Source organism: Cheilinus undulatus, linkage group 16 (genome assembly GCF_018320785.1).
Source record: "Cheilinus undulatus linkage group 16, ASM1832078v1, whole genome shotgun sequence".
NCBI classification, from domain to species: domain Eukaryota; kingdom Metazoa; phylum Chordata; class Actinopteri; order Labriformes; family Labridae; genus Cheilinus; species Cheilinus undulatus.
The window spans coordinates 22,796,553-22,810,632 of record NC_054880.1 but is presented as its reverse complement, the minus strand read 5'-3'; the positions used below and the strand labels follow the sequence as shown (position 1 = coordinate 22,810,632).

Here is a 14,080-nt window from a genome sequence, read left to right as displayed (position 1 = left end):
GTTGTTTAATCTACAGTAGGTTTAAATGATTTTTTAAAAGATTTTTTAAAGGCATATTCATTTGTTTATAGTGTAAAGCCTAGTGTTTGCATTGCTGCGCATTCCCCTCCTATGTGGTTTGGGATTTGTTTCAAAGAATGGCCCGTCTCTGAGTCTGACTGGTCAAACTTTGTGTCTTTCTGGATTGCATGTGTGTGTATGCAAGATCTAGTTAGCCCATTATAGCAAGGAATGCACCCGCTCTTGAATCCAGCAAACCTCTCCCTGCTTAACTGTGTGTGCATGAGTGTATGTAAGTACACGTCTGCATGATCTTGTGCGTTGTGTGTCTGTGTGGAGACAGAGAGAGAAAAAGGCTTGGAGAAGTTCCCTTAAAGAGAAATACTGCTTAATTCTACTTTTATGTGTTGTTCTAGTGGTTTAAAGCAGGCATATTTCACATTTAGTGGTAATCCACTTAAAAAATATTCCAAAACACAAAAACAAAAACACAAACATTTTAAATCAAAAACAAAACTAAAATAGTAAGCCACGGACTTAACAGACTTAACTCATTAAAGCTTCTAATGATTTATGTATGCATGCATCCAGCCTCAGAAAGCTAAGATTTGCTTCTAAGTGACTCTAGCCAGTCTAAATGCACATTATACCTTTACACAGACAAAAAGCGTCACTTTAAAGAAGTAGGAATGCATGCACAAACATCCACCCACACACCAACACATGCAACCGTTTCCCAGGAGGCTGCAGCGTGTTGGTAAGTGAGGACTACGAAGATGGAACAACACAGAGATTTATAAACAGCATCAACTTTACCATCCCCGCTAAGATCTTCTGCAGGGTCCAGGAGAGCATGCAGGGAACGAGACAGCAGAGGAGAAAAACAGAGGGACACAGAATCGCAGCAATAACAAACACAGAGAAGCAAAAAAAAAAGGCAGAGTGGAGAAAAAAAGGGAGAGAGAGAGAAGAGAGTGGTTAGAGCATGAAAAGGCTCGAAACAACATGAGTGATGTCGCATGATCTGCAAAGCCAAACATTTAGCGAGCAGTTAGTAAGAATCCCAAAATATCTGCTGAGAAAAGGCTGAGTTAACAAGTCTCATTAATGCTCTGCAGATACATGAAGCAATGCAAGAAACAGCCAGTATTGTTTCAGTGATGTATGATGTTTGTAAGGAGCTGTAAATATTTATGAGTTGAAGAGTTAATGTGAACACACTGGGGGTTGCAGAGGAGCTCAAAATGAGAGTTTCAGTGCTTTCAAGTAAACAGTGAACAGAGTGAGATCTTTACTGGCTTTCTGCATATTTAGAAAAAGATATGTTGATTTTGCACTTATTTATATTAAATGAAGTGGAACTAAAAAGCATTTCCAACTAGATTTTATTACCAGCAAACCCAGAGGTATGACCATACAAATCTCACAGTTGGATGTATCACAATACCATTCATGACACAATTTCATCATGGGTTTACATTTTTTATAAATGAGATGATTTGCACTGAAGTTTTCTTCATAAAGACTTTTTAGTTGTATTGTAGGAGTTTTAAAGTTACTTTTAAAAATGCTTATTTTGAAACCAGTCCTCCATCAGAATAAATCAATGTAGCACACATGTCATCATACAAACACGTTTAGCCTTTAAATCACTGAAAATTTGGAAAACCTGAATTTCCTTAACAACTGACTTTGTGTCCTTAAGCTGTGCAAGAGTTTGCTGACTCAAAAAATCTGGCTGTGATATTTACTCATCAGCCAACATCAGTAAAGCGTTAGTGCATGTAGTTATCCCAATGGCTTTTTTACTTGCTTAGGTTAGTGGGACTTCAAATCTGTTTACCAGCTTGGTGTCTTCAGTTTACCCTTTATTTTGTTTTTTCAGCAAAAATGTTAAACTCATTAATATGAAACAAGCCTACAGCTTTTATGAGGATATTTTACTGTTAAAAAAAGCACACTTAACCATTTGTTTCTCTTGTTTTACAGTGTTATTCAGAAAAGGGTTAGGGCTAGGTTTGAATGGTTAGACACAGCAGCACACAAGCACATAGTTTTGTTTTAAGAATTTTTTTGTGGAATTAAGACTGAATTAGTAAAGGCAACCAGGCATCATTAAAAAGGACACTTAAGTAGGAGAGAGCATCTTTAAAGCAAGATAAATTGTGATGAAGTGGGTAAAAGCCTTGAACCCACAAAATCATGTTTATTTTCCATAAGTATAATGTTGTACTCATGTAAATTTATACATCATCTGCCTGTCCTGTGATGCAAAGTTATACTGCAACACCATCATCATGTTTGATCATTAAAACAGGCGTCTTATTCCACCACACCACAACCTTGCTGGTACGCTCTCTCAATAAATGTTCAGTGAAAGCCGAGGATACCATTAGGCGGCGAATCTGAACAGAAGACAAAGGGGAGGAGGAAGCGCCGCGCCTTGGTTGGCTTAGGAGGTGCTGATGTCACGAGGTCTGCCGCCAATTGGGCGGGAAAGAGTAAAAGAAGAAACAGAGCAAATGAAGGGAGGGATGTGAAGAAGATCAACGTGGAGAAGAGGAAGTAAACAAAGGAATGGAGGAACAGAAGGGACAGGGAGAGGCAGACCCAACAGAGAGGAAAACAATGAGAGGAAAAACTGAGTGAGAGGAACCAGATGTTGGAGGAAAAAGAAAGACAAAAAGATGGACAGGAGTCGGAGCCAAGGAGGCTTTCAGACTTTTAGAGCCTAAACCGGTCCATTTGTGAGTGCATGTGTGATTTGTACCTGAGACAGAGATGGCTCTTACTCCACTCCTGACTGCTTCTAACTTCTTGTCATTGTTGGAAACTCTAAAAAAGTAGACAAAGACAAATAAGACAGTCTGTGAACAGTTCAGCTCATATATAACAAAGCACACAAACCTTGGTCTTAACGTGCATTTGAATGACTTTTTAAGCCACTGAGTGGGTGTGATAAAACCTGCTGCTGCAAACTTACCCTTACTGTTTGAATTATCTCTCTGGCTTTGCTGTGGTCTGTCTGTTTCATCTGAATTCTACTATGATCTTTACATCACAGAGCACAACCAGCAAAAAAAAGAGAGAAAATCTACAAGCAAGAGACCAAGAGAAAGAGGAGGAGACTACCCAAGTGTTTAAAAACCCTAAGTGGAAAATATTTGGCTCCTAAACTTATCTCCTTATTTGACCAGAGACTCAGAGAGAGAGAGAGGAGAAAAAAGACCATGAGAGAGAGATTTGAGTGTTGAGCAAAAGTAAGCATAAGTGTTTGAACTACACAAAAGTGACACGTGAACATATAAGTCTGGGCTTTTGCAGTCAAAAATAAACACTGTGACTTTCATGTTGTAGCATAAGATTCAAGCATAAATCTGAGCATAAATTCCTCAAAAGGTTCTCAGTTTGTATTACAAAGAGAAACAAATGCAGCAGGAATTGTGAGTCAGTAGTTGAGTCATTAAACCTTGATTAAAATCCTAATCGCTTTGAGGTTTTATACATTTTGAGCAAAGTCACACTGAAAAAAAATCTCTGTTGAGACCACTGAGCTGCAACTCAGGTGTACTCTAATTTTCATATTTATGGTGAATACGGTTATGGTTAGGATGTGCCCCATGTACCCCAGGTTCAATTCCAGCCTGTGGCTGATTTGCCGCATGCCTCTCCCCATCTCTCGTCCCTGTTTCTGACTCTATCCACTGTTTTCCTTCCAAAATAAAGGCATAAAAATATATATATCTTAAGAAAAAAAAACACTTTACCCTGTAAATATGAAATCTGATCATTAATTTCTGTCATGTTACCATTAAAACTGATCATTATGTGGATTTGCTATGCCAGCTTGTTCCTCTTCTTCATTGGTTGTTCAACAGCAGTTAGCCAGCACTTCCAAACATAACTGCCACCTGTTTTGGAGGGTAAATACTTTTCACATTTGTCTATCCATTTTCTATTCCACTTTTCCCACTCTCAGTCGTGGTGGGGGGCTACACCCTGGACTGGTCATCAGTCAAACCCAGTTCTGACAAATAGACAGACAAGCAGGCATGCTCACGCTCATGGCCAATTTAGAGTCACCATTTAACCTAACAAGCATGTCTGTAGTGTAAGAGGAAGCTGGAGAGAATCCACACATGCACGGGACGAACATGCCAACTCCACACAGAAAGGCCCAACCGGGAAGCGAACCAGGAACCTTCTTGCTGCAACAGCGCTAACTTCTGCGCTGCTGTGCAGCCCCACATTTGTTTTCTTTTTTTTTATGTTTTTTAAACTGTTCCGATGTATTCATTGTGTGACTGCATGCACCGAACTATAACCCCCGAACCCAAATACAAAAAAAGTTACCCCCGCCAGTATGCATGTATGTTTCAATGTAAAACCACTTCTTGAATGTTCTCTATATGAGTAATACAGCGTATATTCACAGTATATGTTTCAAAAACTGAAAATAGATTTAAGACAATAATTTGGTTCTGATCAGTGGAGAAGTCAAAAGTTATCTGAACCTTTTGTTATCAAACATTTACCATTTAACTGTTCCCTTATTTCTCTTTCAATCCATCGCAAGTTGTTTTTTTTTTCTGTGGTTCAGTTCTTGTCATAATCTTAAATCTACTCACATCCAAAACGAAACAAAAAAAGTTTGAAATGCCAAACCGTTTCGAATTGTTAATCACAATTAACAACAACAATTCTGAGATTAATCACAATTAAAAAACAGACCTAAAGATAGTTAAACGATCTTTTAATGTTTTACAAAGTTGCAGATGTCTGCCACAGCCTCGTACTATCCCCACATGCTACAATATGATCATTTTGCACTAAACACACAAAGAATTCACAAATCTACTAAGCCACATTAAAGATAGAAGCCCCTTGAAAGCTTTTTAAACTTGGATTTTACAGTGAGAATATTAGGAATAAGACAGGCACTTACTTTGGGATGGAAGGCAGCGCTCTCTCTCCCTCTAGAGGACAAAAAGACACATCATGATAAGACTGAGTAACTGAAACACAATAACTGTTAGAAATATAACAAAAGGATTTTATATGGATTATATACAAAAAACAGGACTTTATAGACTATATAAAGGACAGTTCTCTCCTGCTGAAAGAATACATGTACTTTAACAGCATCAGAAAAACAAACACTCATATTACAACATGCAGCAACCTCAGTTGATTTTTATTTGACAGGAGACTGCTCAGCCAATTACAGGAAGATCATTAAAAAATGCAGTAATGTAGAGAAAGTAACCGGTTAACAAAAAAAAACTAAAAAAAAAAAACTAAAAATAAAAAAAGAACTTAAATGGGTGTTTTGGATTCATAATCTTCAGACTCCTGAGCAGAAAGTTAAGATATCCAGTTTCATACCTTTCTGCACTCTGACAATGAAAGAATGAGTTTCCATGGAGATGAGCCGACAGTAGCCGTCGATCAAGTCAGCCAAGTTTTCTGCCATGTTCAGTGATGCTGTTGTTACTGTGAGAGGCTGAGAACACACACAATGGCAGGCCTGTTACAAAGAGCCATTATCTGCAAAGACACACTCATAAACTCGTACGCATTAAAGCAGAGAGGGGGTTTCCAGCTATTCCTTAGATTCCTTATGTCAGGGGCACTACTATTATTTTTCTCACAGCATTTCTACATGTGTCTCTGTGAGTTTTTGTGTAAATCCAATACTACAAAAGTCAATGTGGCAGAAAGACTCCACACATACAGAAGCAGGTGTTCCAAACTATCCCTCAGTGTGTAGGATCATTATGTGAAATCTCTACATAAAAACCATTTATTATATCAGTCACACAAGGAGGGGGCAAAGAAAACAAACTACACCATGGTAGGCAGCTTATGGTTGCTCTCTGAGAACTTTTTGATTAAAAAAACAAAACAAAACGGCCTTTAGAAATCAGAAAAGCTTGAAATACCTGATATAGCCTACCTATAACATAAGCAAAGATAACAGTGCATAAAAGGCCAGATATTTTTTTTGTTGCTTTTAACATTGTAAAGCATATGAGACCAAATAGTTACCTGCACCAATGATCTTATTAAATTGACAGTCTATTTAAAAGGAAAGAAATAACACTGAAGTGTACACTGTATTTCACATTAAATTAAGATAAGAATAGGGCAGCAACAGCATGTGGTAATGATAATGATGTGGTAAAAAAAAAAAAAGAAAGTTAAAGCTTAAAGCATGATTGGATGAAAGTAATACTAAGTTGCAATTAAAGATAATTAACCAGATATCCAATTTATCATACTGTGGATACAATGTATGGTCATACCATTGTAAAGGTGGGCGATGTATCGTATTACATGGCAGCACATCTGTATCATATTATACTATATCATATCATACCGTGTCGTGTTGAGTTGAGTCATCTTGTATGGCATTGTAACGTATTGTGTTGTATTGTTTCATATTGTAAGTTACCCTGCTTGTTAAAATGAATCCGTCATAAATTTCAGCTGTTGAATATAATGTTGTATAATGACAAAAAAATGTTGAAAAAATTAAACACAGAATTAATCAGAAAGATAAAGGTAGTGCACAAGTCAGAGAGTGCTGTAGTACCTCAGCAGCTCCAGCTACATTGAGCTGTAGCATCCCCTTCCTGTCCTTCTCCTCCATAGCGGAGTACTGGATAGACTGAACTTGGTTAAAATTGGCTAGATGGGTGGGCTGGGGACAGAAAGAGTGAAAATAGAAAGTCAACTGTATTTCTATGCATGCATATTCATGAATTTTTTAATTATAATCAACAAAGATTGATTGCTGTATGAGCGCTTGTATGCTCTACAAAAAAAAAAAATGCTGCCTTAAATTTTCTGGTGAAAACATTTGGTTCAAACTTCAAGACTGGTGACAATCAAAATCCTGTTTAAACTTGGATTTTGTAGAACAATTTCCGATTTGGTAGAACTTACTGTGGATCCCTTGTCAGTGAGGTAGCTGATCCCGTCCTCTGGCCCAATAGCTAACTCCACCTGGATCACCCAGCTGGACTGTTGGAGAGAGAAAGAGGATATAAGTTAAAATACGGAGAGAGCAACAGTGAAAACAGGAAAGAGTGAGGAACACATACACTCTTAATAAAAAAATGAAATGTTCTGTATTTTATCATTGCTATAGCATCACATTAATCAAAAACTTGACTGCTTTGCAGCACATCTTCACATCTTGTAATACCTGTTGCCACCATTAGAGGTCAACCCAACACACCAAACCAAAGCTCCCAGATTGCACCAGGACACTGCAGAGTGAATGGACACAAGAAGAGAGGAAACTTACCCCTAGAGCACATTTGAAGCACTCCTTGTCGTAGCGGTAGATTGGTGCGAGTACCTCCAAGAACTTCAGGATGCACTGCTCATCATTAAGATTAGCTACCTGCTTGAACGTCTGCTGAATTAGCTTACGTAGTGTTTTGGCCTAAAAGAGAGGAGAAAATTGGGAGTGAAAAAGAATAAAGATCACAGTAAAGACTTATATTAGTTATTTTCTCACTTGTACAGAAGGAAACCTTAAACTAACAGGGGAAGAGAAGGAGGCAAGCTGGGCAGCTGAGAGCTGAGTACATTGATTGTTTAATAGTTGACTGTGGTGCCAATAAGATTGACCTCCTCCCCTCTTCACAAGGATCAGATCAATATCTTAACAAAGACACAGTGATAGTGAACACTTAATTAACATTAAAGACTGCACATTCATCTGCAAGGTGTCTTTTCCTCATAATGTAAGTAATGGGACAGATTTTAATGGTGTCAGTAGTTGGTGGCATCACAATCACACATTAAGACCTATTTTTCTGTCTGTTATGTCACTGGAGAGTTGACAGATGGGGAGTTACAGAAAGACAATCCATCTGGGAACATTGTTCTGACATTTTAAATCCCTCCTATACTTCATTACTCTGGACATGAAGATGTGCAGCAGACATACCATACTTTATATAATCCTCTTTATGTGATGTAGATGTGAGGACATTGAAACCAACCTTTAGACATGCTCAAATATGATCTTTTTAACCTGTTTGCTCTTCTTATGACCTCTGCCTTTAATGCATAGCTAAGCTTAAATCTGCAGAGATATGGACATTAAAAATGTAAAAAAGATGCTTTAAACCGAATGTTGTGAAAATAAATACTCTTACTCTTGAGCACAAATACAGTAAAGACAGTCCCAGTCTATAAATAGCTCCCATATATAGATTAAGATTGAGATTACAGGAGATTTAGTTCACTGCAGACCAGGCTTAAAAATGTGTGGATTTACAGTAGACTTTAAGGTCATTCTACACTAAATAAATGAACAGTTTAGATACTATATTTACAGCCATGAAGCAATCAATTACAGTGATTTATTGACTTAATAAGGCACATCGAATTGACCAATCAGGGTTTGCCAAGCCTAATAAAGCACAGAACTCTGATTATCAAAAAATACACAGTGTGTTTAACTCCATTATGTTAACAAAACCTTTAATAAATTATTCCAATAAGAATAAATCTTTTTTTTCTATTGTAAAGCCAATGGCTTCTAAAATCTTTAAAGACAAAGTATAAAAATATACTCTTTATTTCAGTATCTCTGAGCCCTAACCCCAGCTGTCGACCCAATAAGCCTGAAGGAATCAAAAAACCAACAAACACACATAAAACACACGTGTCTACAATCTGTAGAGTTTCTGTGATTTCGGCTCTACACGTGTTTGTGTCATTTCAGCAGAAGTCAAAACACACAAGTGATTACTGAAAAATGTGTACGCGCTTAAGTGTGTACTTCAGGCTGTTTGATAGGATCAGAGTTTTAATTCCTTGAATTCCAGGAGACACACTTGTAACTATCACACACGCACGCACAAACACAGCCAGTCCACCCTTCCTGATAGGAAATGCTGAGAGAGGCTATCAGCCTCCGCATCATCTGGTTGACTGTTGTAGTTACAGAGCTGGCCTGTTAAGTCACTCTGCTGACTACTCTCACACTACATCTGACAGTAAGCTTCATTTCAGTTGGTGTGTTTAGAAAGTGTCAGCCAACTAGGGATGTTTTAGGGTGGTTACTGACACCATTACCAGTGGTTCATGAGGCTGAGAACTAATATTTGAAACTGATATTTACCAGTGGTTCACATGCTATTACAGTAAGTGACGTCTGGCTAATCAGACAGTTTTGTGGACAGGAAATTGATCATTTTATCATTGATTTGTAGAATATAACACAGATAGAGCTAGTTGTCGAAATTTTGAATATCGACCCTGATAATCAGCCCTGTTGATATTCACTTGATCCCTAGTCTACACAGAGAAGAATTAACTCAGTATAAATAAAGTCTGTGTTTCATCAGCTGAGGGCTGCTGGGGTTAATCTCAACCTGCCCAAGAATGTTTGACCCTAAAAGTCCAGTTTGGTACTACCCATTTCAGTCTCACTATAACTCACAGGAAGAATCAATTTCTGCTGCAGAATTATCTTAAATCTTTGAGTCATTCAGTTAACAATGATAAGGTAGCAAAAATGGGTCAAAAATGTCTATAAGATGATTTATTGTGAAAGAAATGTCTCCATTTCTTTGTCTTGTCACATCTTTCGCTCCTTTTTAAGTCCAAACTAACAGATTTTTCATCAAAACATTTGGGTATGATTACAAAAATCAGAAATTTGGGCCATGATTGATCATCAAGAGGGTGGTAGACTGCTCTACAAAGCCATATCTACAGTGATAGAAAGTCAGTCTTAAAAAGTGTTTAATCAATGCATAAAATAAGACATTATGTGTCTAGAGGCACAAACATGCCTAAAGGAGCTTTTTCAAAGCTTACAAACAAATATTTATTGAAAATACCATTTTAAATCGATGGATAAATAAACCCTTGGTCTGTTTAAAAGGGTTTATAGAAAATACTCTTCTGTATTCCAAGTACTGCTTTAGATAAAATTTATTTTGTACCCATCATCAGGCAGACAAAGATGAGAGTCATACACTTTATGCTATAAACTTAATGAGAGAAGAACAGACTCCTCTGCTCAGCTCAAGCTGTTCTGGTCAAACTTTGATCTCCTGAGTTACCAAAGGTCAGTGTGACTAATCCTGCTGCTGCCAAGCCTGTCGATACAAATGAACACACTTGGATCTTTACAACACTTAGAACACGGCACACATTATTCACCGTTTACTACCACAGCCATCTGCTCTGTTTGTGTGTGTGTGTGTGTGTGTGTGTGTGTGTGGATGTCGAGTCCATTGAGGGAGAATAATCCCATTAAATGGCGACCATTCTCTTTCACCAGAGCGCACAACGACTAACTTAAACGACAGCTGCGCTCCCTCTCTAACGCACCACTACGTATGTATGTTAGAGCAGATGCATCATTTACTAAACATTTATATATTTTTTTTACTGCTTATATATGATGTTATTATGCATTAAAAAAAACCTGAAACACGCAACTCAGCACATTAAAGTTATGATTTAATTTGGATTCTTTCCTCAGTGTTTCAATGCTTTTTTTTATTTTTAGAGTGGCCTAAAATTGAAAATTAGTTGTCAATACTCATAAAAGTCCATGGTTTCAAATACCTTTTTTTGTCCAATCAATGCCTCTAAAATAGCCTTACTTTTGAAGAGCTGGAAACAGGAAATATTTGGCACACTTTGTCAAAATTCAACTATTTTATTTGTTTTGGTCATCATTCACATACAAAATGCAAATCAACTAATCATTCTGAAATTTGAGCATCAGTCTAGACATGTATAATTGAGTCAGATTTGTTAGTTTGTGAATGTTTGAGTGCACATGTGTGTCTCCATGGCCTATAAAAGCAGGCCTCCAGGGAGTATGTGTTGTCATGTCTGCCAGAGGAGCAGAAAATGAGAGGAAGAGGAGCTAGAGTAGGTATGTGGGCAGCTGATGAGGGAGGAGTCTGCATGGCTTGACAGACAGGGGAGGCAAAAGAAGGCGAACAATGACGCCTCCACCTCCCTCCTCATTGTTGGAAAGAGAAAGTGGGTTTAAACATGACCTGAGGGTCACACACTCTAACTCACACACACACAGTCGGCTTCTCCCTCTGCTGAGCATCTGTCTGCCCGCCCGCTGACATCAAGACCTTTTTGGGTCACTAGGCTTTCTCGGTGCACACACACACACACATAGGGACACACACTAATACCCTCTGTATACACGTGTGCCGTAAATTTATCACTGACACAGACACTGCTCATTATGCCAGCACACGGCTGTCACATACAAATAAACATTAAACAGAGTCTGTCAGAGTGAAAATCAAGCTTTGTCTTATCCTGCTGTGTAACAGTTGACCTTTCAAATTCACTATATTATCAATCACTGTGAGGTAATGGTGCCTAAACTTTGGATTTTCTCATTTTGCATCACTGTCATTAACACCTGACTTTGAGAAATATAAATATTTAAATATTGTTTACAAGATATTTGTGTCGTGGTGCTGCTGTGTTGCTCAATCTTTTGATCATTATCCAGACTTTATTACCACAGGTGAGTGTTAGAACAAAGATCGATTGGTAAATTGAAAGCTTTGCTTTCCAGCTCAGCTCCCTCTTCACCAAAATGGTCCAGTAGAAATTCTGTAGTACTGCTGACGCTGCCCGAATCCGCCTGTCAATCTCATGGTCTATTCTACCCTCACTCATGATCAAGTCCCCGAGACTCTTAAACTCCTTCTCTTGAGGAAAGAACTCAATCACCACCCAATGGGAGCAATCCACCATTTTCTGGCAGAGAACCATGGCCTCGGACTTGGAGGTGCTGACCCTCTTCCAAATGCTTCGCACACAGCTACAAACTGTTCCAATGACAGCTGTGGAAGCCAACAGAACCATATCATCTGCAAAAAGCAGATGATGCAGAGAGCAGCAGAGATTAAATTCTGAGGTCCCTGAAGCAAAAACCCTCCAACTATGTCTCAAGATCCTGTCCATTAAGATCACAAACACAATTGGATAAGGGGTAGCCCTGGCAGAGGCCAACACGCACCAGGAACGTGTCTGACTTTGTGCCAAGGAAGTCGAAGTTAGGAAACAGCTCTCACTTTGTTTATACAGCGACGTGATGGCTCATCGCAGTGGCCCTTGGACCCCATACTCCCGCAGTACCCCTCATATCAACTCACCCAAAAAAAAAAAAAAAAAAAAAATATATATATATATATATGAAATTGTCTAGAAGACAACAAGTTTTGGTTACTTTTGGAAACAGGGTAATTTTCTTTACCGACGCTAATGTGACTTAAGTGTTTGTTTCAGAAATCTCTCACATCAACCTTTGTATTCATGACTCGTAACTCTTACAGGCATTAATTACTCTCACCTTGACTGAATCCAACAGGTCTTTGGGGAAAAACCGCCTCAAACCTACATCCTTCCTGTGAAGAAAGACACAGAGGCATGTTTATAACAGTAATTACACGGAGGAATGCTAATTGACAAGCATTTCTGTGTTTATCTGATCTCAGCAGATTATTTTTCCTCTGCAGAGAAATTACCAACAACAGCCACAGACAGATACAGTTATGCAGTCAGACGGCTGAAGACAAGAAACAGAAAGCTCTGACTAAGTGCTGACTGCGGAGCGCTACTCATCTTTTCCTAAGAGACGAGGCTGAGGAAAAATAGGGAGAGGGGAAAGAGAGATACAGGGAGAGAGGAGGAGGATCAGTATTACAAGAGCAACCACAGAGACAAAGAGAGATGTGCAGAGCTAAAACAGGAAGCGAGCTAATGACTCAAACTCCTCTGGAGAAAAGAGGGATAGAGTGAGAGGAGGAGCAAACGAGAGGAGGGAAAGGCTGACGGCTTACATCATTCTTTCTCCATCCTTTCTCTCCAGCTAAGGTCAGATATAGAATATTATGGTTTTATTTAAGTGTGTGGTGTACTACAGGGGGCAGATTTTAATCTACAAAGTAATTCAGAGGCGCCAGCAGCCAAGCATCCCACAAGCCCCATGTACAACACTGTAGTCCTTGATGCAGGTGACCCAGGTTAGAATCAGGCCTGTGTGTCCTTTCCTGCATGCTTTTCTCTACTCTCTCTCTCCAGTTTCCAACTTTATGCCCTGTCTTACCTCTTAAATAAAAGATGCTGTACATTTTGAGATATTGATACTGTCTTTGCTTATGACTCCCCATCATTGTGTTGCTGAAAGAATAATCATTAAAAATGCTGTGTGTCAAAGCAAACAGGTGTAGTAATGCCACTGGCTGTATTAGAGGAACACATTCTGTTCTCCAACACAAAACAACATCAGTGAAATTTGGACGAAAAAAGCGATATTACCAATTTTTAATGAATTAAAATGTTTTCAGACAAGCTACTTGAAAATATAGCAAACAACCTAAAAATGCATCACTGTTTTCACAATCCTTTATCATTATCTATGAGGATTTTCTTCAAGGAAAACTTTGTATCTGGACAATATTATGGGAAAATATAAGTAGTTTACAAATACTCCAAGTATAAGCCACTGAACAGAAATACAAAACACTGGAAACATAGTAAAATAACTGATTTGTATATCAGAACTTTAAGAAGACCCTTTAAGGCTCCTTTGGGGAACCCTTTAATCTTATTTCAGTGCCCCCTGTGGTCAAAGTGGTAATTGTCTGATGAATGTCTGATTGATCTGATGATTTTGCCCTCTGAATAGTATTATAAACAAAGAAAATCGTAAAATCTAGCTTTGAAACTAATATCAAGACTAGGCGTTGAACAATATTGGTTTTTCAGGGCCATTATCTATACTAATTATTAGTTCAAGAGACCGATAACCAATATTTGAAACCAATATGCATTTATTATGACATACAAAATGTACTGAATGTAGCAAAAGTTAAGTTTCATGATGTCATGCCATGTCAGAAAATAAACATTTTGCAATAATCTAATGTTGCTTCAATGTATTATAGTCATTTAATATCAAACAAGCTTTGTCTTATTGAAGAAGACGGCATATTGGAAACTTGTGGTTGTTCTGTCATGTCTGATGATGTTTCATGGTCCTGAAGGGTCTCCCCAT

General features: G+C 38.3%; 1 protein-coding gene across 4 annotated transcripts in view; it reads right to left on the bottom strand.

The window, feature by feature from the left end:
• Positions 1–14,080, bottom strand: part of ptk2aa (protein tyrosine kinase 2aa) — a 95,603-nt gene that overhangs the window by 31,322 nt on the left and 50,201 nt on the right. For 3 of the 4 annotated variants that reach the window (XM_041809142.1, XM_041809141.1, XM_041809139.1), the window contains 8 exons: positions 12,374–12,428; positions 7,313–7,453; positions 6,949–7,026; positions 6,596–6,703; positions 5,386–5,503; positions 4,946–4,976; positions 2,771–2,835; positions 817–834 (listed from right to left, as the gene is read on the bottom strand). In XM_041809142.1, coding sequence (XP_041665076.1) covers positions 817–834; positions 2,771–2,835; positions 4,946–4,976; positions 5,386–5,503; positions 6,596–6,703; positions 6,949–7,026; positions 7,313–7,453; positions 12,374–12,428 — 614 coding nt within the window. The remainder of the gene's footprint in view (positions 1–816; positions 835–2,770; positions 2,836–4,945; positions 4,977–5,385; positions 5,504–6,595; positions 6,704–6,948; positions 7,027–7,312; positions 7,454–12,373; positions 12,429–14,080) is intronic. The other variant, XM_041809140.1, reaches the window with a different exon arrangement.